We start from the raw sequence: 26,488 nt of genomic DNA on the forward strand, positions 1-26,488 counted from the left end.
TTCACCCAGGTGAATACATATTTTAATTAAGTCTTCAAAGAGAAATCCATCTCCAAACAAAGATAACCAGTGAAGCAGTCGTTTATACATTTGACCAGGGTCAGTAGAATAAAATACTGGCCTCTATGAGGATTGATACATATCTTACATACAAGCAAAGAGGCAAACAACAAGATCAAATAAGTAGTCATTTCAATCTAGACTGGAAACGTATGAAAACTAATTCTCTTAGACAAGGAACATCAAGTACATTATTTTGTAAATATTTTCAGTTTAGCTCTGTAAATATTTTCAGTTTAGCTCTGGTTGGATATCATATATTCTCAAGCACCACACGCCAGCCAGAGGTTTGAAAATTTGGATGCTAGTGGTGAAAGTAGTGCCGTTCTTTTGGGTGGATGTTGTTGTGCGTAAGAAAGTGTCTTTAAGGCCAAAAAATCCAAATGCAATTTTGCACAGTAACTGACAAGATCATGACACTAAAATATGACAAGATGTTGACATTAATAATGACATCACCCTGCAGAAACCTTGACAATGTCTTGGTACAAAACTCAGACATTTTATGAAGAGAAATAAAACATTTGGAATGTTTGAAGGCTAGACAGAAGAGACGTTGACACCAAAGTATAAAGCCTCATGTTTGTGTTCTATGTGGAACAGAGTCGTGTACATCCAGTCAAACCCTGGTTAAGTGCCAATTTTTTACATCATACATACTGTACATTCTAGCAGTCTTCATAGACTCTGTAGTCCCAGGTTTCCATAATGTGACATACACATTTTCCTGTTCCAGGTCATTTTCCCATAGCTTAAATTTGATTGGCTCAGCAGCAGATTTGAACTGGAAACACGTGAAGGTATTGCATGCATTTCCGGTTCAAACCTGCTGCCGAGGCGATAAAACAAAGCTATGGGAAAATGAACTGGAACATAAAAACACACAGAGCCTGATGTGGAAGCTGCTGAATGGGAGCGTGCAGCGCGATGGTGAGAAGTCATGAGAGTTGGAGAGAGTTGGACGAAGGGATTAAAAAAGGACAAACTCCGGTGCTTCCGCAAGGGGACATCGATCCTCGCCCATCCCGGTATCGGGGTTTCAAGGCGGGGACGTCATAAAAAGCAGCATGTGACAAAACACGGTGCTCCCCAGGAGAAAGACACGCTGGAGATTACCCAGAAGGCTTAGCAGAGTAACCCCGCTTGTTTAGCAGGCTGTCCTCACATCAACCGGAGACACACATCATGGTCTCCGGGTCCCCTCCTAGCTCAACAGTGCCCTCTCGCAGGGCGCTATGGCTCATTGGACATCAAGGATTGACCTGATGCCAAATGAGTTGGTTTCATGCCATTAGGTTTTTTTTCCTGAGAAACGCCTGGTGTGTGTCAATGTGAGCGAGGGAGCAGCTGGGAGAACTAAGAGCGTTCTAGGAGGGAGAGATGTATATGAATTTTAAAAAGGCGAGGACAGCCTTGGCTAAACGAGCAGGGTTTAACCTCAGCAGCCGGACTGTTTGATGTCTCCACCGGAGCTCTTGGTGACCTCCATGGTAGTGAAGATCTGCAGAGAACAGGACATTCACTCACAAACTGCACACAAGGTAACTTCATATCAATAGCCAAGTATTGGACAGGCAGGTCACACAGTTGTACTGTCCGTCTTGTTTTTCTCCACTGCACAAACTGGTTTCACTTCAAATTGTAATTTTACTGCACATTGTATTTGGGGTTTACCAGCCATGTGAAGTTTTGAAATAAGTTACCGTAACTTTGGCTGCACCATGGTAATAGATGTTCATTTTAGTAGAGGTTATCACACAAGATTTAAAAAAAAATACTGGATCTAATGATGGCATAGTTTCCCTGTGGAGCTCTGATGTCATTTTGATGACATCATTCTTGCCCAAATATGGAGGGATGGCAGGCCATGGATGTGAGACTATGAAATAACAAAATGTGAAACATTTGGCCTACTGGAAGTGTGCTCAACAAATGTGGTGCTGATCAGTCAAGTGATTTGCGAGATTAGCGGCAGACACACAAGACACTCCTATAGCGGGTAAACTACAATATTTTATGGTATGCATGCTATTCTTACCTCAGCACAGGTGGGGTGGATACCGATGGTGTTGTCCAGTTGATCTTTGGTCGCACCACATTTCATGGCCGTACCAAAACCCTGCGTTACTTCCCCAGCGTTTGGACCCAAGTAGTGGAACCCGATAACTCGCTCCTAATAACAGATGAGATGACAGTCAAGACGAAGGGTCAACTATATGCACATCGACAGTGTGTGCTGTGTTAATTACAGTTAAGACATGCCAACAACATATATTATCATAATATGATAATATGTTATATATGATATTATCACTCCGGCATTGAGTGTCATGTTTGAAACAGGGGACTCATAACAAAGCCGGATCAGATAAATACAAAACGCAATTCTGAAAATGGGGTCCCCAGGGGTCCTTGAATGGGTTCCAGGGGGTCCCCAGCAAAATGTGTCGATATAAGCATCAGAATCAGCTTAACTCCTTCCAACCTATATACACAACATTATTTTTAACAACACAAATCTTGTATGGGGGTCCCTGGCGCAAAGTATTTTCAGATGGGGCTCTGCGGCCAAGTGCATATTAATTTGGGGGTCCCTGACATGAAAAGGTTTGAGAAGCAGAGAATAAGAGCATCTTACATTGTCCAGCTTATTGCAGAGTATCTTGGAGTAGCATGTGTTGTTGTCTCTGTTGGGAACAGTGAACTCCAGGGGCCAGAACAGACTGTGGTACACCTGTACAAACAAAGAAAAAAAACATTTTAGTCTAAAAGGTCCTTATGTCCTACCGGGGATTCGAGCCAGAGTCTCCCGCATGAGAACACTCCTGCCAGAGGGAATTCCCTTGGCCGGGGGGGGGGTGGAAGATATTGTCTTGTGAGTTTTTATGTTTTAGTGCCCACACTTTGTAGATGCGACTGTAGACTTCACTGTTAACTGAAACATTTTGGCGGTGATGACCACTATGGTTGTAAAAGAAAATGAGGGCTAAAATATTTGATGGCAAATACCGCCAGGTACTTTGATAATTTTTCATTTTTTCATAAATTAGTTACAATTATTTCTCATTTCAATGTCGACTCATGATCACCCCATATCTAGTTGATCCGAAGTGAAGTCATTTTGATATAAACTACAGTTAACAAGCACAACCAGCATTTTTTTTGTTTGAATGTGAACCTGTGCTGAAAAATTTGGGTGTGTTGTGTACGAGTGCATCTCACCTCAATGTTCTCCTGGCCATACAGCTCGACGGCCTTCTCCTCTGAAAGGCCACAGGAGCCGTACTCCATCGGTGTGAACACTGTGGTGGGGACGTTGACATAGTCACACTGCAGGATGGAAGACAAGACACCAGGGTTAAAGCTGTAATGCCTAAGTTCCAGTCCGGGAGATAACTTTAGTCTCTCACTCCAAGACGCGTCAAAGTATTGGCATCAAAATATAAAGTACCAAAAGTTAAAGTACTCCTTATGCAGAATGTCCCGTTTCACAAGTTATCATATATGTCTAAAATGTATTAAAATCTCTTGAAACACATCACGATGCGACGCGTTGTGAGCTTAAATAGGGCTGAAGTGGTTAATGTATGTTTTGGAATAATAATCTAATTCTACAAAGTAACTAAAGTTGTCAAATAATTGTAGTGGAGTACAATATTTGCCTCCGAGATGTAGTGGAATAGAAGTAAAAGTATTGAAAATTGGAAATACTCCAGTAAAGTAAAACTATTAACTCCAGCACGGGTGGGCGTGTGCATGAGATGAGCACGACTGCGTCCGCATGTTAAGTTTCATGGGACGTCTGTCCCGCGACGGGGCTTTCTGATCTGCTTCTCACTAATTAACTCATTCAGTGCCATTGACATGTTTTGTTTGACAACATTTTGGCTGGTTGAAGACCAGACATGCTGGCTCCTTTTAGACTGATTATTTCTTTATAGAATCCTCAGGTGAAAAATAATAACTGCCGTATATCAGATTTCAAACAAAGATGCACAGTATTAGTCAAGTCAAGACTCAACCCTGTGTGCAAAACAGGAAGAGGGTTTTACAACGTGAAGCAGTAGAGCTGCACAATACATTGCAAAAATATGATTGCAAGACCAACCGCAGTGATTTCCAAATGGCACTTAAGCTGCAACTGTGTTAAGGGAAAGGTATTTCACATAGGTATTGCCACACTCCGCTATCCGCAACACAATGCAACACATTGTGACCTTGTAGATCGGCTATTTCCACTATTTTGTAAAATAAATGTATATATTAAATATGGTGTATTTTGACCATAATATATTGGCATCAATCATTTTAGTTCTTTGTGTATTCTTTGTGTAGTTTGTCATATCTGCCCTGTAAAAGCCACGCAATTATTTGTATGACAATGAATTGTCAAGTAAAATTTCATAATCGTGACAGCCCTAATACCCAAGACTAAACTAAATAAAACCAAACTAAATCTAGTCAAGTCCTAAAATTGAAGCTACTTATGAAACAAATTAAACTGAAAAACTAAAAACATAATATCTGAATATCTCGAAACTGTACTTAACACATTGGGTGCCAAAACCGGTATTCTCCGGTTTTACATTTTTAGCGCTTAGGTGCCAAAACTATGGGTTACTTGCGTAACCCCGGTTTTGTAAATTGCGAACGAGTTGTTCACTATGGGAAACAGCGCCCTCCGGCGATGATACAGAAGCTTCACATTCACTCCCTCAGGGCCGAAACCCTTTTTGGCCCGATGGGCCTTTCGTCGCTTCCCAGCAGCCTCCTCGCCCGAGGGCATAAGAGGAGCAGGAACGCGGAAGTCATCCTCTTAACACACCAGCTTCCTTCTGCCAAGCAAAAAAGAAGGGTGTTTTAGTGAACAACTCGTTCGCAATTTACAAAACCGGGGTTACGCAAGTAACCCATAGTTTTGTTGCATTGCTTCTCTCGTTGTTCACTATGGGAGATATAAACCCCCGGAATGTACCTAAGAATCGAGGTACCACCACCTGCTGTCCCAGCCCTCCCCTGGGCGCCAACAGACCCACCGGGTCTAAGGCACGGAACAGGAGAAAAGTGGGGCCCTGACAGACCAAGGTCTGCCTTATAAACTAAAAAGCAGGCACAGCCTGTCTATTCTAGTGGGGGGAGGGCCCTGACAGACCGAAGTCCGCCTTATAAATCTAAGGCCCAGACATCGGCCTATCCTACACTAAGGCACAGGGGCATGAACAGAAACTACCGCGGTTCCATGCACCCACCCACCCTCAGGTGGAAGCCACACCCAGGACTGCGTGCGCCAATGAAGACGCCGCCACGTCCAGGCTGTAGAAAGCAGCGAAAGTCGACGGCGACGCCCAACTCGCTGCAGTACAAACGTCCTGAATAGACACCCCTCTGCAGAGGGCCCAGGACGCTGACACACCCCTAGTAGAGTGCGCCCTCAGGCCCTCAGGCACTGGGGCTCCCCTACTGGTGTATGCCAGGCGAATAGCCTCCACAATCCAACGGGAAAGCGTAGACTTAGTCACCGCCTTTCCCCCAGGCCCGGGGCCCAAGGAGACAAACAACTGGCTAGGCCGGCCCTGGGCCGCAGTCCTCTGGACATACAGCCGCAAGGCTCTCACTGGACAAAGACAGTGCAGCCTCCGATCCTCCTCTGAGGCAAACGGAGGCGGGTGAAAAGCCACCAACTCGGTTGGCGCAACCACCGTCAGGTGGTTCTTGGGGATGAACGCCGGGTTAGGTTTTAGAACAACCCTACTACCATCACCCGCAAACCTCATGCACTCCGGAACCACCGAGAGGGCATGTATATCGCTCACCCGTTTCGCTGTTGTCAGCGCAACCAAGAGTACTGTCTTGAGCGCGAGGAACTTCAGTTCCACCGTCTCAAAAGGTTCAAAAGGAGGACGAGAGAGTGAGTCTAGCACCAGGACCAAGTCCCACGTGGGAAACAAAGACCTTGAGACAGGGCGTTCACGCAACGCGCCCTTCATGAACTGACCCACAAGTGGTTGTTTCCCCGCGGTTTTTCCATCGGGGAAACCAACATGGTTGGCCGAAATGGCCGCCAAGTACACTTTAACCGTGGAGAAAGCGTTCCCAAGATCCAACCTATCCTGTAGGAAGGTCATGATATCTGCGGCCGACGCCTGGAACGGGACCACAACCGGGGACTGTTCCATACACCACTCCTCGAACACGCCCCACTTAGCTCCATAGAGAGACCTAGTGGAGTGTGCCCTAGCGGCCTGAATAGTAGCTACCACCCTAGGTGGAAGTCCAGTCGCAGTCAAGTTCGCCCTCTCACGGGCCAGACCCACAGAGCTAGGTCTGCGGGTCTGGGATGATGAAGTTCGCCCCCCGCCTGCTGCAGCAGGTCCTCTCGCAACGGGAGGGGCCAAGGCCGCTCGTATAGGAGGGGAGCTATCTCCGACCTCCACGTGCCCCATGCTGGGGCCACCAGCAGCACCGTCAGGTCCCGGAGCCTGATCCGTTCCAGAGTGGGGTGGATCAGCTCCAGCGGAGGGAACGCATAAAGTAGCCCCCCCGGCCACTCGTGTGCCAGGGCGTCCAAACCCAGCGGAGCCTGTCCTTTCATTGAGAAAAACAGCGAGCACTTCGCGTTCTCCTCCGAGGCAAAGAGGTCCACCTGGGGCCGACCGAACCTGGTCCAAATCTGGACCGCGACCCCGGGGTGCAGAGACCAGTCCGAATAATGAGTCCTGCCTCTGGACAGAAGATCGGCTCCCCTGTTCAGAAGTCCAGGCACATGAGAGGCGCTGATTGATTTCAGGTGCAAGTTGCACCACAGTATCAGCCTCCGAGCCAGACCATCTAAGGTAGGAGACTTCAGACCTCCCTGCTTGTTGATGTAGGCCATGGTCGTGGTATTGTCTGTCCTGACCAGAACGTGACAACCACCGATGTGGGACCTGAAATGTTTTACTGCCAGAAAGACTGCCATCAGCTCCAAGTAGTTGATGTGTGCTTTCCTCATACTGCGGTCCCATAGACCCCTGGCCATCCGGCCCTCGAATGTTGCGCCCCAGCCTGTCAGGCTGGCATCTGTGGTGATCATCTTCCTCGAGATGATCCTCCCCATCGGGACGCCCTCCGACAGGAAAGAAGCTACTTTCCACTGTTGAAGGGATTGCATGCACGCCGCGGACACTGTCACGTGACGAAAACCCTGAGTGGCCGGGATCCTGAGGGAGCCCACCCATCTCTGAAACGGCCGCATGTGTAGTCTGCCCAGACGCACTAAGGAAATGGCCGAGGCCATGAGTCCCGCTGCCCTCATGCAGATTTTGTACTGGACCCTGCGTCCCAGTTGAAACAATGCCAGACACTTCAGGAAGGAATCTATCCTCTCCTGAGACAAACGCGCCCTGAGAGCGACCGAGTCCAGTGCTATACCTATAAAAGTAGCGCAACGGGACGGTGTGAGCACGCACTTCTCGAAGTTTAGCGTGAACCCCAGGGAGGTCAGGTGCGACACCACCAGACTGGTGTGATGACATGCTTCCTGACGCGAATCCGCCGTCAGAAGCCAATCGTCTATGTAACTCGCTATGCGAACGCCACTCTGCCTCAGAGGGGCTATCGCTGCCTGAGTGCATTTCACGAACACCCTGGGACTCAGGGACATCCCGAACGGGAGGACCAGGTACTCGTACACCCGACCCTCGAATTCGAACCGCAGGAATTTCCTGTGCGGTGGGTAAATAGGGATGTGGAAATATGCGTCCTTGAGATCTATTGAGCTCCACCAGTCGCCCTGGCGGACTGAGCGTAGTAACGCTGCTGCCGTCAACATTTTGAATTGAAAAGTTTTCAAATACCTGTTGAGAGCTCTGAGATCCATTATGGGACGTAATCCACCCCCTTTCTTCTTGACCAGGAAGTATCTCGAGTAGAAACCGAGACGGCTTTCTCCTGGTAGCACTTCCCTTACGGCATTCTTGCGTAGTAGAGAGGAGATCTCCTCTCGTAACGTCACCGCCGCTTGACCACTCGCTTGTGACAACAGTACTTTGTTGGACATGGGTGGTTTGGTGGAAAATTGCAGTCTGTAACCCTTTGCTATCGTACGAAGCACCCAGGGGTTGGGGTTGCATTTTTTCCATTGCTCGATGTGCAATGACAACGGATTTGGGGGGGTTGTTATTGTATTCGAGCGTACACGAGCCGCCATCTTGGCGCCACTCGTTGTCCTGACAACCGTGCTTGGTGTTACTTCCGGGCCCATGTACGCGGCCATTTTGGAAATACTGGCCACGCACGTGGGCGCCGCCATTGTTGCCGGCAACACGTGTCTGCGAGCAGCAGCGGCCATCTTTATTGGCAACACGTGTTGTGCAGTGGGGGCGGCCATTTTGGCTACACCCACCTTCCCTACAGCAATTTGGCTTATATTTACCTTGTGACTTTCTTTTATGGACCAAGGAAAATTTTGGCGTGACCCTTGTAGGAAATGACGGTTTTGGCCCGCCATAACGCCTTTTCTCTGTCCAACGACCACCATGGACCCCCGCGGGGGGGTCCGTAGTGGTCGTTGGCTCATTTTGGGTACCTTTGTTTGCAGAAGTTTTTGGTTGTTTATTACAGCATTTTTCGTCAAGTAAGAAACATTTGCAACAAAAGCACGGGACACATTCACATTTAACGGATACACATTTAAGTAATTCTCTAGGACAACATGTGTATTCAATTGTGCATGCACATTCACGTAATTTGCTACTGTGACATGTGTGTGTGTGTGTCTGAACTCGGGGCTCGTAGCGCAGTTCACTGTCGCCACTGACTCCGATGAAGGTCTCCTCCTCTTCCTCGTCGTCCTGGTACTGAGGCCCGCGGCCACTAGAACCCGATGCAGATCCCCCTTCTGAGGGGAGAGGGAACCGGGGGAGAGAGCCTCCCTGCACGTCTGGCAGGGAGTGATGGTGTCACCTAGTTGACCCCCCACGCTTGGACGTGCGACCTCTGTAACCGCCTCTCTGGTTAGGCTTGCTGGGTGGAGGGCGAGGACGGTCGTCCTCTCTCCGGTCCCGCTGTTCGCTGCGGGCGGGGCGGAGAAGGAATGGGTCTGGCGAGACGGAGCGTCCTGTCGGGTCGGTGGTCTGCCTCTCTCCGGCCGCGGAGGACGGTTCTGGGGTTTGGGGGGAAGAGACCTGGTCGGAACCTGGATGCAGGACAAGGCAGCCTCGTCTTGAGCTTTACGCACTGCGGCGCTGTCCTGCAGGTAGCTCATGCCCCCCTTGAAAAGATTATCTGGAGTTACTTTTAGGTTCTGGAGATTCTTTTTGTCCTCAGGACCCTTGAAGTTGACGTGGTCGAGCCACCGCGCTCTCTCATGAGTAACACACAGTCCGATTCCCCTGCCAGTCCACTCTGTGGAGTATTTGTTAAGCAGGATAAGCTCCTGTGTGATGCGCCTCATCTCTGCTAGCTGCTGAGGTGTGGCGGTGTCTCCTGCCTCGCTCAGGAGTACTTTCAGGGACCCCTGCAGCAGCGCTGTGGCGTTGAGGGCTCTAGCTCCGGAGGTAAAAGCTTTGTGGAGAACTCTGGTGGCTGCAGAGCCAGACACGTCCTTCTCGTTGGTCAGAAGCGGAGGATCCTTAACCGTGGAGAAGGGGAGCTTCTGGTTCTTTGGTATGCTAAGGGCGAGTGAGAGGGCTAGGGTGCGATCCATGGGGGGAAGGGCCAGGAGACCGAGCTCGCTCGCACCCGCACAATCGATGTTAAAACGTAGCCTTTTAGGATCAGAGTCGGGGGTTAAAGGGGAATCCCACGACGATGAGAGAGCTGCGTTGAAACCCATAGCCAGGGGAAGCTTAGATTTCTTGGCAACCTTTTCTGCCACCGAGTCGAGACCCTGAAACTCCGACGGGTTGGCGGGGGGCTCCTCGGTGTCGTCAGCCGGCCATTTAAGACCGCATCTAATGGTAGCCGTTTTGTAGAGCTCCAGTAAAGTGGTCTCGCCTTTTTCGGCTGGTGGGAGAATGCTGCCAGGCTGAGCCGCAGCCGCCACCGCAGGCATCGTAACAGGGAGAAGGGTCCTCGCTTCAGGTGGGCCGAGAACTGGGGGGCCACGGTCATCCGTGGCGTCAGCGTCGTGGAGGACGACCTCCCCGTCCCCCTGGACTTCATCGACGACTTCGAATTCTTCGATATCGTCATGGTAAGAGGTGATGGCCCCGTTATCGGCATCACCATCACCACTCACCGGCGGGGAGTAGTAGCGGAGAGCCGCTCGATGCTCTGCGCTGCTGCAGCGGCCATCATGTGGGGAGAGAGGGGGATCCACGTGGGGCTCGCTGTCCTCGTAGGGTGCCCTGGATGTAGGAGAGCGTGAGCGGGGGTGCAGAGTAGACCTCGGAGCTTCCAGAGCTCGTGCAGAGCCGGCTGCTGCTGACGCTCGGGGCCGCCGACGTTCTTCCCATACGGAGGCTAGGCTAGCTGGCCCGCGGTCCGCCGATCGTCGAGAGGAATAGTAGCGGCGGTCTCCGTCGTACTCGTCCTCGCAGCTCTCGAACATGGCTCGTGGTGGTAGGAAGAGCCTCTGGGCCCTGTTGAACCTTTCCCTAAGCTCGGAGGTGTGCAAGCCTGCACACTCGTAGCATCTCGGGTCGCCGTAGACGGCGTCCTCAGCGTGTGCGAGCCCCAGGCAGCTAACGCAGTGGTCATGCTGGTCCCATTCCTCGAGAGGCTGGGAGCAAGAACGGGAGCCGCAACGCCGCGGGGGAAGGTCCATGCTGGTCTCCAGCTGTCGGCGATCGGCGACGGCTGGACGGTCCCGTCGATCCATGAAGAGCTAACAATGTTAGCGGAGTTTTCCACGCCGGGAAAATAGTAGTTAGAGGGAGAAAGGTTGGGGAACTCAGTGGACTGGGATCCAACCCGTCGCTATTGAGCTTGTAGAAACCCACAACCTCGATACTTACAGTGTGGAGCTCCTTCACACGCTTGGCAGAAGGAACAAAGAGGATGACTTCCGCGTTCCTGCTCCTCTTATGCCCTCGGGCGAGGAGGCTGCTGGGAAGCGACGAAAGGCCCATCGGGCCAAAAAGGGTTTCGGCCCTGAGGGAGTGAATGTGAAGCTTCTGTATCATCGCCGGAGGGCGCTGTTTCCCATAGTGAACAACGAGAGAAGCAATGCAACAAAACCGGGATTTACCGTGAAGTCAATCTTTTTGTTTTTTTCCACAAGGGGGAGGCGCAGCTCTGGAATCACCCACGGTGACTCTGAGAAGGAAGGGACAGATGGATCACCGTGCCAAAAAACCTGGCTCCCGTCCGCTCCCATTCTATCTCCTTGCAAAAAAACTCCATATTTCCTCAACTTTTTACAGTGGGGAAAACGAGTGATTTTCGATCCGCGATCACTCCGCCATGGTGACTCGCGTGAGAGATGTTATTGTTCCAGGTATTACAATTCATAGCACAATACCAGTAGTGTAAAGTAACTAAAGTACTAGATTTTTTTAGAAATTTTATACATTCGAAAACTTGTGAAATGGGCCGTCTGCATACCGAGTACTTTCTACTTTAAGTACATTTTGATACAAATACTTTTGTACTTTTACTCAAGTAAATTTAGAATTCCGGACTTTTACTTGAAACATTTCTACATTGCAGTATTGCTACTTTTCCATAAGTAAAAAAATGTGAGTACTTTTTCCACCACAGCACAATACTAATATTCCAGGGGAAAGGAACAACAACCTATAATGTCAAGCAGATGGTTTAGCGTGGCGTTGTGTACCTTCAGGTTTGAGCCGGCATACAGACGTCGTGCCAGCAGCTTGCCAGCTTGGATGGCCACAGGCGTCAGCTCCCACTTGCCCTCCAGGATGTCACCAATGGCGTAGATGTGAGGCACGTTGGTCTGCTCCTCGTCGTTGACGGGGACTTTTCCATTCCTGGAAAGAGGGTGTCAGTGGCAGGTTATTTTGATGTACCACTTAAGACCTGAGGCCGATTCTACAAATGCCTTCTAGATCAGTAGTTCTCACTTTTTTTCCAAAAATGTTCAAAAATAGCAGATGGGCAAGTTCACAGCATGGCACAATGTGACGCGCTGTGAGCTTGTATATCTGCTATTTTTGATTAGCCAACGCTAAAATCTCAAATGACTCCAATTAAGTTAAATAAACAACTCATTGTCTGAGCAAAGACATAATCTGCAACACAACTATTCAAATGAGCGATACACCTTTTAAACACTTAAACCCCAGCATCTGCATTCTGGGGAAAACTTTGCTCATAACACGTCCCGTTGTGAACTCAGCAAAGATATTTAATGTAAGAACAGAAAATACAGTAGTATAGAGCCCTGAGGGACTCCGGTGGACCATATAGGGTTTAGGTGGTTAGCAAATTCAATATTGTAAAGGAATAACCACCTGGTGACCCCAAACAGCCTCATGTAAATCCAGTACAGTACATATGACTCCATGATGAGCCTTTTTAACTCTGCTCACTTGATCCTATACAAACTCTCAACCTGTGGGCCGGGGACCACTGGTGGGCCGTGAGGGTATTGCAAGTGGGCCTCCAAATGATTGGCAAAGTCTACGATTTTAATATTATAACAAGGAAAATGAAAAAAATAATGTATGAATAAGAACTTATACAGTACTATGTTAGTTCCATTGATTCAAGCTGGAACACAATCTATTGAGGTTTTATTAAAATAAACATGCACTGAAAATGCACTTCACATGGCTGCCTTTTTCATGTCAAGGACCACCCAAAATGATATGCATTTGGCCGCGGACCCCATCTCAAAATATTTTGTTCCAGGGACGAGTAGTTCACACACACACACACACACACACACACAGTTGCGGTTCAATACCGCTTTTCATGATGAACTTTCAATCTATTATTGTCTAATAAAACAATGAAGTGGCTTGTTATAAAACATGCAATGTCATTCAGAGTTAGATAACAGACGGTGTCTAATAACCTAAAGGGCTTTACTCATCTTACATGTTGTAAAACAAAGAGACACACACACACACACACACACACACACACACACACACAGAGCCATGAGCTGTAGATACTGCTGAATCACCATGACTATGAACACAGTCTTAAAGGTACACACACACACACACACACAACCTACTGATGGACACATGACTCACTGAATCATGTGACCTCTAGAGGGAGGAGGTACAGTAGAGAAGACGGAATGACAGGGCTGCATCCCACGTCTCTTGTCTGAAGTTTACCAGCTCCCCCATCCTTACTTGAGCCACAACTAAAACTCGGGCCACCAGTTTGACAGATGTCGAGTCTCTTATTCCTGCCCCAAGGAGCTAGGAGTGTGGATTCGTGCTTGCTTAGTGTGCATTTTCTTGATATTGTGTATTTTATGTTGCGACGTGTACAGAGTCCCCTTGGGGTGAGTCACAAAGAGAAGTCCAACACGCTTCAGCCAGTTAAAAGGTAGAAGGGCTCAGTGCTCAACAGGGACAACTTGAATAAGAAGAAAAATACCTGGGCACCTCATTAGAGACTATCCAAATGAAATACTGGAGCACTCAACTGCGTCTGCACGTTTTATTGTTTTGCAGGGAAGACTGACGTTTCGACTTGTGTCATCCTCAGAGTCAAAAAACGACAACATCACCCTTGGGGTGAATCATCACCCTTGTTTACACACCCACTGTGTAAACAAATAAAAACTGAAACTGATTAGGTGGCATCACTGAGGAGCTATGAGTGAGGAAACAGGAAGACTTTCCAAGCTGAACAGCATGACACCACAACTCCGCCCCTACACCTTGTAATGTTATGTGTATGTGTATGTGTGCGTCTGTTGTGGGGGATGTTGATGTGAAACTGTAGTGGTCTAATTAAACTGTGGCATAACTAAAGACTGTTCTTTCACTGCTATCAATGAGCAGGTGTGTCTAAACAAAGTCATGAAGGTGAGGAATTGGGTTCAGCCTTGTCCTGTTTATCAGAAATGGACGTTCCTTAACACGATGCTTCAGAGGACCTGACATGCCATATGTAAACAACATTTAGTAGTTTCCTTCTTCCTCGCCTTGTTTCCTACAATGCCCAAGGAAAGGATGCAAGTCAGAGAAACAAAGATTGAATTTAGAGACCTGGGATGCAGCCAAGGAAGAGAAAGAAGAACAATGAGGAGAAACAACAAGGAAGTAGAGAAGGAAGTACAAGGAAGTAGAGAAGGAAGTACAAGGAGGAACCAGAGAAGGAAGAATGAGAAGGAAGTAGAGAAGAACAACGAGGTAGAGGAAATAATGACAAAACAACAAGGTAGAGAAGAAATAATGACAAAAGGAGGAAGCAGAGAAGACTGTCAAGGAGGAAGGAGAGAAAGAAGAACAACAAGGAGTAAGTACAGAAGAATGACAAGGAGGAAGAAGAGAGGAGGAAGAACAACAAGAGTCGTTTGTCAATATCAAGAATGCAAAGAATGGACTTGCGTCCTTGGAAAGAACATCCCGCTGTGTTAACTTGGGAAGAATGTTGAAATTTAAACGACTCAATTATCACCTAAAACAATCTGTAATTGTCATTTTGCGACACAACAGTACCCAGTATCATGCCCACGTGATCCACCTGAGTTCACATCTGGGCATTTGGACTGTACCGGGCTAGACGTGAACTTTTTAATTGGGACAGAACTTGGACCACCAAATATGAAGTTTAGCTAGTTCAACCAGCACACGAGTGCAGCCAATGACGTTTGAGTTTACCAGCACACAAGTACAGACAATATGACGTTTCACAAGACAATACAGTTATTGTGAGAGAAGGAAGTATGACACAACATATTTAACTTACTTGGCATTGACTTTGACCCCTGCCTTGTCTAAGCCAATCTTGTCTGTGCAGGCATCTCGCCCTACAGCTATCAACACCTGAGAAACAAGGAAATTACTGCTTTAATGTTTAGAAATTATCTCAGCGTATGGTATAGCATTTTATACAAACAGTGTCAAATACAGTATAGTATTTTATAGTGTTGTATGTATACAGTATGTTATAGTATTTCATACAGTTGAATACATTCAGTAAGTACATTAAGGTATAGTATAGTAATTTATACATACAGTGTTATACTCTCCCTCGATGACTTCATCACCTTCTGTGGAACGGGCCGTTACCTTCAGCCTGCCTGGCGTTCCTGCTTCCAACTGCTCTATCTGTTAACACGCACAAAACATATTAACGTTTCCTTTTTTTTATGTATAAAATGTATAATATCAATTATTTGCTTACAACACTAGGCGTTCTAAGTGGACAAAAATCAAGCACCTTACTTACGGTAACATTCAGAATTCATATTCCCAACCTTGAAAGCGCAACATTTAAAATCAAAACATTTCCCCAACTTTCCAGACTTTGTACAAACCCTGCTAAATCGATACAGTGATCTTCAGATCAGAACCAATGTTTGTTTTTGACATACTGTAAATTATTATGAAGAGGGGGTGGCGTTCAGTTAAGTCATATGGTGGCCACAAGAGATATTTCATACTTTTCCAAACCTCTGCATGGACCCTGTGTAACACGTGATATGGTGGCCACTAAACCATAAGCTTTCCACTAGAACCCTAAGGTTCTAGTAGGTGAGGTCTTTGCAACATCATATAATTCACTGAACCACACCATGTCACCTCTCCTTCCTGTTTGTGTGTGCAAGGCCATTGGTTCTCCAGGCATGACCTGGCCTCTGAGATTATAACAATCTAATCACAAAGAGCCTTGATTTCATTTATTGGCAAATTAATTATAACTAATATTCACAATGACCCTACAGCAAATCTAATCCGGCTTTCTCTACTGCAACAGAGTTGGCAAACTTGACCACACCAAACAACACATTGCGTTACAAACCTATTAAAATAAGTTCATTAATCAAGTTGTGTCAAGCCTATATACAGCATTGTACAATAGTCTATAAATAAAGCTTAACATACTGACAACAGCACATCTTTAACTTCAACGCACCTTTACGGGAACGTATTTGCGAAGGAACTTGACGCCGTGCTCCTCCATGTGCTGACCCGCGCGGTCCGCCATATCTTGGTCAAACCCTCTCAGCAGAATAGACCTCACCATGACCGTCACGTCCAGGCCAATGCCGGCCAGGAAGCCACCACACTCCAGGGCCACGTAGGACGCCCCGATGACCAGCGTCTTCCCGGGACAGTAGGGCAACGAGAACAAGTCATCACTGGCGGGCGACAGAGATCAGGGTCAATGAAGTGGAGAAACAATGTCAACATAACTCATCTTGTGACACAAATTCTGTGATCATCATCTTGTGACACAAATTCTGTGATCATCATCTATAAATCTAATGTCATTATTGTCAATAAATAAACTTTTTGGCTATAATGCAGACAAAAAAATAGATTAATTAGAACTTTTTTATTTGACTTATGTTGTATAATTTATGTCTACTTGCCCTAGATCTCAGAGGTGGGCTGTGGACAGTTCAGAAACGTAACTCTAATGACATCATCGGATTTCATGATCAGTGGTCATTAAAAAAGAAAAAAACGTATTGATTTAAGTTTAATGAGCTCTAATGTCCTAACTTTCCAGGAAGAGAAAGGCTGTAGTTTCCAATAGCTTGGAACCCAACAAACAATGATATCTGAACTGTCCACAGCCCTCCTCTGAGACACAGAGCAAGCAGACAGAAATGGTGCCATCTTATAATGAGAATTAGTGAGGACCAATTATATGAAGATAAGGTTGAAAATAATGAAGTGCTCCCTTAACTCATTCAGTGCCAAAAATATTTCTGGCTATATCACCCCTGTGCCAAGGCCAAAAATACATTGTAAAAAAAAAGTGCTTTGGAGCCGAGATACAGCCTTTTCAGTAAGAAGTTAAACAAGAAGTGAATGGAGCAGCAAATCTTCAAATCATCATATCTTGGGTTCTGAACCTTTTTTTTCAAAAAAAAAAAAAAAAAAACGTCAGACGTCATTGGCACTCTGGGCTTATGAAAAACGTGACGTCTGCGACGTCATTGGCACTGAATGAGTTAAGGGGGAAAAGCAATTTAGGGATTGGAGATGAGCATAATTAAATATATTCTACAGCGCTGACCAAAGATTCTACAAGCAGGCAGAAATGTTATAGATGGCAGCCTTTCCCTCAGATAAAAACAAAAAGACTGCACCCTCATGAATATTGAACATGGCTGCAGCCACTATTGGGATTTAAATGTTTTTCAGATCAATGACGCATGGTGTCGTGTTGTGTTCCGACCTGGTGATGCAGAACTCCTTGTCGCCAGGGATACCCAGATAGCGAGGTCTCTCTCCAGTGGCCAGGACAAATTTGGCTGCCGTGTGAAATGCCTCCTTACCTCGCTTATTTACAGCCTACAAGAGAACACAGAAGATCATTGAGATACTGGCTGAAGTTGAATATAACTCATATATTATATAGTTTGTACAAGGAATGCCTTGAGGTAATTTCAGTTGGCACACAAGTACACTGGGGTTAGAAGTAGGTGGTCAAAAGGTCAAGGTCACTGTGACCTCACATAACACCTACAATTCAATTCCTTCAAAGTCTTCACTACATGTACTATGAGCCTAGACAGAGGCGGACATAAACAGCACCTGGCATGGCAGAAGTATACATCCACAATGACAAGTCATTTTGGTCATAGCGGCCAGCCAGAAAGTACCAACCTTGATTTTGTGTGGCTCGATGAACTCTGCGTATGAATTAACATAGTTGACGCTTTTGTCCCTCAGTGCCACCCTGTAGCCCCAGTTGAGCGAACCGATGTAGTTACTGATAGCTGAGGTCATCGTCTCCCAGTTGTGTTTTACTAAACAAAAAAAATTAAGTCAGCACAAATCATGACTGGACAAGAACATTATTCTTGCAGCTAAACGGCATTTAATCAAAAAGGGCCTATACTGACACACACACACACACACACACACTGGGGGGTCCTTCACATTACAAAGTTTGAGAATCACTGTCATCAAAGCCCTCACCTGGCTCTTCAATCTCCCAGCCGAACTTGCGTGCATCTTGCAAGGACGTGCCGAGCACACCAGCCTGGTGCATCAGTTTCTTGGGGATGCAGCCCACGTTCACACATGTTCCTCCCAAACCTGATAACACGCAAAAAGCAGCACCATCCGAAATAAACAGAAAAACTAGTTTATACTCTGTACTACAACTGGGTCACTTGCCAACAACGAGAACTGATCTACTCATCATGATTTGTGTGCATGGGGTTCTCATCTTAAACAAGCTTAGTGCTTAATGAGGGTTTCCAGTTTAGTAGACCTTGTATTGTGAATTTGTACTTCCATGTACTGTTATGTCCTGTCATGTACTATTCTCATGTCTTTCTAAATAAACTACATCAATCAATCAATCTTCAAGTGATCAGTTCTTGTCAGTAAGTGTCATCATTGAGCAATGGAGAATAAAGTAGGGGACGTGTCCATAGAACGCTTTTTAAGTGGAACACTTTGAATATCATGTCCAGAGCCACCTCTACCCAAGTAGAGTATGTATTTACACCTGCAACGTTCAAACGTCGCATCATCTGCGTTCTTTAACGCAGAGAATAATAACAGTAAACATGGACTTATGCTGGTAACGTGGTAATGATTCAGTCAGGTGGTAAATGATCAGGTTGTAACACACAGCCAGGAGGATCAAACGTGACATTGATCAGCAGTGCTCTCCAAAAGGTGAAATATTTTCTGGACTCGGAGAGCGCTGAAAAGGCACGCTCTGCACTGGGAAGAGGAGCGCACCAGCGTGTCTTAAAGATAGAATTGCATGGCAGAAAGGTACTAGCAGCTCAAAAGACGTGTCCTGTAGACACAGCCCCTTAACCTTTAGATTTGGTTACAGACAAATATGGTGACATGCTTCATTACTGTGGTGTACTGTACAACACTGGTTCTCAACATCAGGACGGCCAGAGGTCCTTGCCTCATTAGGGTCCATTTGGACACTCAAGAGTTCATTTTACACAAGAGGATTTGACAGTGTAGATTGGGGTGCAAGAGATAACAAATCGCATCATCTCTAATGTATATCAAACTGGGGGTCTTTGAAATTAAAACGGTTGAGAATCCCTGCTGTACAATACGGGACTTTTTGTTGTGGTTGTAGTTTTTACCCCAGGTTGTTCCTCTGGGTGTGGGCACCACATAGTCCAATACCATAACTTTCTTCCCCAGACCAGCAGCTTCCTGTTGCAAAGACAATCAATGTTAAGAAACAAGGAACCAGCAACAAGCTGGTTGTAGTAGTAGTAGTAAATCTTTATTTCGGTCAGGAATTCCATAATATTATCTATTTGTTATTATTGTTGCTCCCCATTAAACCATAATACAGATGATCTCACACTACTTGTAGGTCTGTCACAAATATATATCGCAATTATTTTTGCATAATTGTTTTCATTCATCTGTATGAATTAATTTGCTGAAAATTGTTCATACCTTTTCAAAAATGAAAAAAAAATAAGTGGAAAAAGCAGTTCTACAAGCTGACAACACGTCACAGTTTTGCAAGTATAACATTTTTATATACAAAGCCTGTTATTGGTACTGGCCATTGTCAGTCATTTTATTGGTACTGGTCATTGTCAATCATTTCTTTGCAAGTGATTCAGCCTGTGCAATATTTCTTTAAAGATTTCTGGTAAAAGAACCAGAAATGTAATTGTACTTATATGTTCCAATGTTCAAAGCTAAAATCACAATTAAACCATTAACTGCAATTATTTGTAGGCCCATTATCCATCAACTAACATCTCATGATCGTGACAACCCTAGGGCTCAGCAAGCAAATTGCTGCTCTCCATTAAACCATAACACAGACACTACTAGACTAGTTAAGGTCAAAGAGGTTAGGTTTGTTATCAGGGCTCACCTTTGAGCAGGCCATGCCTCCAGAGCCACCGCCAATGACAATGAGGTCATAGTCGTAGGCCTCGTTTGCGTCTCCATTCAGCAGCTGTTGCAGAACACCGTCTTTATGTGCCTGTCAGAGAAACGTGCACAGGTTAAAGACATTACAAGCTGGAAACCCATTCTGTAAAAAAAACAAATATGCGTTTTCCCTGTTTTTGCCTCCGTTTATGCCTACTTCCAGTACAACAACACTACATGTTTAGGGCAGTGGTGCTGACGAATTCTGCCGTTAGCAGCAGAATCTGTCTTGAGAGATTGCGGCTGTTACAACACCATCTTTATGTGCCGGTCATAGAAATGTGCACAGGTTGGACAACTCTCATTAGGAAAATGATTCTCAACCTGAGGGAAAAGTGTCCCCCAACATTATGTTTTTTCCTGATATGTGGATATAAGCCACTTGATTTGGGTAATATTACCTACACCAATGATTTACAACACAACTAGTCGCAACGTGCATCCACATGCAAAACTGCGCCAACCTGCAACGGGTCCATTCAGGTGGGGGTCAAACTGGTTGCAAGTTGCAACTAGTTGCGTTGGTGTGGATTGGGCTTAATAATGAATGAAAACGGGAACCAAAGAGAGAAAATTATCCCTGAGCAGGTGAAGGAGACACGTCGCTGTCGGGTGGACAACCTTGCATGTCCAAATAATTTACTTTTCAGGAAATGGGGAAAAAAAAAGAGAACCTGTGTTCCAATGGATCCAATGTAGCCATTATTTAGTCACAAGCTCTTGTTAATACTTTCCATTACGTCAGTATTTATAAAACCAACAGACAGATTTAACCACTTTCAGTTAAACTTTCAAGTTTTCAAAAATACCCGACGTACAAGTTCAAAGTGTCGTGATGTCAACACGTTGTGAACAATTTTGAGCAATTTTTGCACGACACTGTTGTACAACGTAGATGGGCATTAATTTTCGGAAAAAACATAAAATGTTGAAATAAAACAACGATGTTGAAGATTCTTCAACAAAACCACAGAGGAAAACTCTGATATCGGTGTGAATAAAATAAATCCTCTTTGCAATGAACCTTAGAGTAGAACAAAAACCCTTTGCCTACCTTCATTGTGTTGTCACATCCACCAACATGCGTTTTGTTGATGAAAACGCTAGGTACCGTTTTCTGACCCGTCATCTCCGACAACAGCTCCTGGTAGTTGGGTCCATCCTCTGGACACAAACGACAGCACCATTAAACCATTTGAAATATTTGTTTTAAATATATAATATTTTATAACATATTACTTTTTTTAATAAAAAAAAAAGAAAAAATAACATTTGAAATCTATGCATTTCATTGTACAACACGGCAATGGCAAAACTAACTGATTTACAAGCATCATGACGCGCTGTTAGGTTGTATCGATGTTTGCCTACTTTTGCTTAACTTTACAGTCTGGCAAAACTTTCCAAAATAGACAATCTATAAGCCCACAACGTGTTGGGAGCTTTGTTTGCCATTCTATTCAAAGAATTTTAATGAGCCTTCAGTGCTTCAGTTCATGCAGGTTTTTTTTTTTATCCTTCAAAATGTTCTTTGTGTTTATTCGTTTAAATGTTCTCAAATAGAAACTTAATGTATGAGAAAAACGTTAGAGTCGCTTTACATAAGGAAAGGAAGGAACCAACTTTAACTAAAACAATAAAGACATGCTAGATTAAAAACAATAACATTTAAGCATGGGTTGGGGAGACATCCTAACTAGACCTCAACTGGTAAAGGCTAACCTGAAGAGATGGGTTTTGAGTCGTTTTAAAGGAAGTGAGGGAGGGGGCATCTTTAATATGGTTGGGGAGTGCGTTCCAGAGGCATGGGGGCAGCAATAGAGAAAGCCCTGTGCCCCCAGGTACGGTACTTGGCCGTGGGGACCTTCATGAGGTTGGCTTCACTGTTGCACTTTAAAAAATATATATATATCCCAAAGATCTTTCAACGGTCGGGCTCTAGTGCCTCGTCTTGGACATTCAGTTTGACATTAATAACTACTCTCAACACAAGTTTAAAAAATTATCTGAGTAACAGAGGACTAATGCTAAAGAAAAAAAAAACTACAATCCAACAGATTGTTAGATATATCATATATGGTGGGTGACTCAACATGTTTTGCAGTGTCGTATATAGACGGTGGGTGACTCAGCATATTTTTGTTAAGGGAGACGTTGTGTTGTGGAGTAAAACATTAACATCCAGGCTATGTGAGGAATTCAAATCACTGTCTTACAGTCTGTACATTTACAGCACATGATGACGCATCAATGTACAGTGACGTGTGAATACATTACTAGTAGCGATGCACTGATTATGAAAGGTTTCCCCTTGTAAGCGAGGAAAACAAATACAACTCAGATCATATACATAGTCGTTAAGACCATCACAATATATTTTAATGAGCACAAATTAAATCATTTAGATTTATGGATGAACAGATTGGCCACTGGCATCTGTGAATATCATCTTATTTGCTGGTACACCGATGGCAGTCAACAAGGTGAGCGTCGGCCGATACTGATATACTATACGGCCGATAAATCGGTGGATCTCTAAGTGATACTATAACCCAATAGTTGGTTGGGCTTGTTTAGTTTTTTTTACAAGCTCAACTCTCCATGTCATCATTATATCATTTCAAAGAGAAGGTTGTGTGCACATCCCACGCCTGTATTTAGGCCAGGTGCTGGACATCAAGGAAGAATCAAGAAAAAGAAGGAGGAAGTCCGCACACTGTTCTCAAGCTCCAAGAAACTCACTTTTTATTTTTGCAACGTTTCAACCTTCTAGGTCTTCATCAGGCAAATATTGCTTGAGAACAGTGTGTTGACTTCCTTCTTCTTTTTCATCATTATATAATTGTCATTATGAGACTTTTAAATTAGAAGCAGCCCCTTTGATCTGTTTATCACACACACACACACACACACACACACACACACACACACACACACACACACACACACACACACACACACACACACACACACACACACACACACACAAAGCTTTTCAAACTTTCTTACCAATATGATCCAACTCCACCACATTACACTTGACGTTCAGCTCTTTGAACAGATCCTTCACCTGGAAGTGAAAACACAGTGTATTCGGTTCTTCACAACAATACATCAAACAAATATGAACAAACATACTCCAGTTGAATTTGAAACATCTGGTTCCATATTATCAAGTGGAACGGAGCGCCTGATGATAAGCGAGGGGAATTGGAATTAAAGCCACAGTCCAGAGGTTCTCAAACTTTTTCATGTCAAAGCCCCCCCAAGTTAATATGTATTTGGCCACAGACCCCAACTGAAAATATTTTGTGCCAGGGACCCCCATACAAGATTGTTAATTGTTTCACAATTTTCAAGATGGACAATAGCAGATGTAACCTCTTCAAGGACCTCTGGGGGCCTCCTCTGACCCCACAGTGGTAGAGTATGATAATACAATATAAATAACTAGTACATCTGTATGGTAGAGCATTTTAATACAATATAACTGGCGAGCACATCTGCAGTAGTTGGGCTAATTAATTTGGTATCTACAAGTCGATCACTCCGAGAATTGGAAAAGAAAAGAAAAAATAGGTTATTTTACGTCTTGGGGCTTTCTTGTGTGTACTGCGTGCTTTAAGGCCCTCGCAGCATTTCTATTGGATTAAGATCAGCTTATCTCACCCATGTGTCAAAGAGTAAGTCGACTGTGAATGACTTGGCATAATTGAGGAGAAAATGAAGAAAGTATTTGCTCTGCTTGATGTGAGGCATGATGGTTTAGATCAGTATTCAAGGGGTCCTTGAGGGGGTTCCAAGGGGTCCCCATTTTTGATTGATAGTCAGAAACCAAATGGACCCTTAGGAGTCTAACTCTGAGAGCGTACAAATGGCACAAAAGGGACCCATACACTCTCAGATGTATGGGGGTCTGTGGCTTAATGCATACAACATTGGGGGTCATTGACTCCTTTACACTAAACATTAACATGCATAATGTATGATTATTATTTTTTTAAGTTTGGGTCCCGGTGACACACCAAATGTATCTTTTTGGGCCTTGAGCTGAAAGGTTTGAGAACCACTGCTTTATGAAGGTGACAGGCCTTCAGACTAGGATCTCTTCCATCATATCTGGACCCAGAAGTAAATTGAGTGATTTCTTTCTAGTTTCCATGACTTGCGAGGAAAGCTTTTTTTTTTATGCAGTTCATTAAACATTCATCATCATCCTCTATGATACCACAGATGTGACATGAGCATATAGGCCTGGTCCATAAGAGCTCTGGTTTTTCTTAACCCTTTCCTTTCTGGGCATTGCACTGTCTACTCTGCACCCAACAGAGACCATTTGATTCAAATTAATTACATCATGTTCATCCAAACATAATCTCTACCTGGACTTTTACAGTTCATGATAAGATTCTAGATCGGCAGTCCTACTCCGATATGCTTGATGACATCAACCTACTTCTGAATATGGGGTTTCAAAACATCCTTTTATCATAGAGCTTATCATTGTGTTACACTGCATACATTTTAAAATTGAGACACACTGTATACTAATACTACTGAAATACAGACTGACTGTAACATGTTTTTGAGCATCACACAGAGAAAACTTAATTGAGTACTGGCTGGCCCTCTGAAGTCACTCTCATGTCACCATGACTCAGCCATAACCATATAAGGAGTTCCAGATATGGAGTGCGTTGTCTAACCTCAATGTGTCATCATGGCATCGGTGCAAACAATTCAGCAAGATTCATATATGGGCACTAAAGGGGCATGTCTCTATATGGGCATATACTGATGACATCAGGGATCTGCACATATCATAAAAGGAACAAGGACTGAGAGATACAGAGATCTCCATATATGGGCATATCAGCATGCCCATATATGGGCATAACGGTGACCAGGACTGACAGATACAGAGATTTCCATATATGGGCATATCAGTCGGATTGAGGGTCGGATCAAGGGTGTGAGGGCCGCTCTAATTATATTCACACACAAACTGACATTACATTATAGCGTTGCTGTCAGGTGGAGACCTGTATGTCCAAAACTTTTACTTTCCAGCATTCAAATTATTTTGAAAGAAGGACAACCAGGGAGGTTCAAATGTTCACAAAGGAATCTATGATATCAAAGAAAAAGGTCCCGCAGACTGTGGCACTTGCTAAAAGGATGCTCTTTACTAAATCGACGTGTTGGTCGTTAGACCTTTATCAGGACAATTTAACAACATTCAAAAGAAGCAAAAATAGCAGATCGACAATCTCAAAACGCATCGCAATCTGACATTTTTGCTAATTTTGTATGACACTGTAGTACGATGATTAAGTAGGAACACACACACACACACACACACACACCTTTCACTTCCATAGTGGTGTCGCTCGCAAGAAAGTGCTGATCTACAAGAGGACAACTTTGTCAGCTTGTAGGTCAACTTTTGTTTTCGCCAAGCGACAGACAGTCATCTCATCTCCTCTGAGTAAACGTAGGCTTCAGCCCCGCGTATTGTTGCCGTTAGACTGGGGTCAAGGATCAATACACCGTGCAGTTTGCACATCCGGGTCTACAGCGGATACGGAAACAGCCATTCAAAGCGCATGTATTCATATCGTGGAAATCAACAGGACACAGGGCGGCCGCTAGACCGGATACGAGCACTAGACGGCAAATGGACACCATTCCACAGGTAACACTGCGGAAGGAAGGGAGGGAGCACCAGAAAATAGACACGACCCGTTTCGCGGGAGAAATAATGATTAAAAAAATACATTAACAGTATAAAACTACTTATAATACAAAACAAACAATGTACGTACCTTCACGCAATACGGACAGTAGCTTTTACTGAACACCATCACCTGGTTGGTGTCTATGAGCTCCTGGATGCGGAGTTTGAGTTCATTCCTCCCCGAGTCCTTCTCGATGGGAGGCATTATCAGCGTTATTAACGGACCAAACCCGGGTAAAAACGCGTTGTAACCCGGTCCAATCCCCCCGTTAACCCGGGCCTAACGTGTTGTTACCTAAGTGTAAAGTGGGTGAAGCGACAGAAACGTCTGGAAGGCTTTGGGTCTTGTCCCTATGTAACCGACCCGGTGGAGCAGCGCCAAGCGTCTTTCAATACGTCTTTAGCTTCTTGCGGATGTTTTTATAGTTGCGCGCCGGGTGTCACGCGCCGAAAATAGCAGATGTACAAGCTCACCACTCGTTGTGGAAGTGACGCGCTGTGAGCTTGTAGTTCTGCTATTTTAGCTGCGCGCTGCTGGCTGCGCAAATTGCAAAACCTATGAGAGGAACCAACGTGATCTTGCGTCACCGGGCTTTCCCAAGCACCCGTTTTCTATTTAGGTGTTAAGTACTCATATCCGGTATAAAGCCCGCCTACTGTATCCGGTAATTAACACGAACACATGCAGGCGCGTGCGGGCCGTTTCCGTATC

At 45.1% G+C, this 26,488-nt stretch overlaps 1 protein-coding gene across 2 annotated transcripts; it reads right to left on the reverse strand.

Moving 5' to 3' along the window:
• LOC308079113 (thioredoxin reductase 1, cytoplasmic-like) lies at positions 1 to 26,194 on the reverse strand. Of its 2 annotated transcripts, XR_013932576.1 has the most exons (17): positions 25,865 to 26,194; positions 23,049 to 23,109; positions 21,094 to 21,203; positions 19,981 to 20,091; positions 19,223 to 19,295; positions 18,075 to 18,194; positions 17,760 to 17,902; positions 17,329 to 17,444; positions 16,054 to 16,279; positions 15,153 to 15,245; positions 14,884 to 14,960; positions 11,819 to 11,975; positions 3,283 to 3,390; positions 2,699 to 2,794; positions 2,099 to 2,233; positions 1,418 to 1,561; positions 1 to 1,293 (listed from the first exon to the last, which is right to left on the reverse strand). XR_013932576.1 is itself a non-coding variant. In XM_080420472.1 (16 exons), the coding sequence occupies exons 1-16, from the start codon at positions 25,979 to 25,981 to the stop codon at positions 1,499 to 1,501; spliced, it is 1,806 nt and encodes a 601-aa protein (XP_080276598.1). In that variant the 5' UTR covers positions 25,982 to 26,194; the 3' UTR covers positions 1 to 1,498. The 2 variants fall into 2 exon arrangements, 1 of the variants encoding a protein (XP_080276598.1); XM_080420472.1 differs by having other exon boundaries at positions 1 to 1,561.
• Between the last annotated feature and the right edge of the window lie 294 nt (positions 26,195 to 26,488).

Source organism: Gymnoscopelus braueri (assembly GCF_963280865.1).
Source record: "Gymnoscopelus braueri genome assembly, chromosome: 3".
NCBI classification, from domain to species: Eukaryota; Metazoa; Chordata; class Actinopteri; order Myctophiformes; family Myctophidae; genus Gymnoscopelus; species Gymnoscopelus braueri.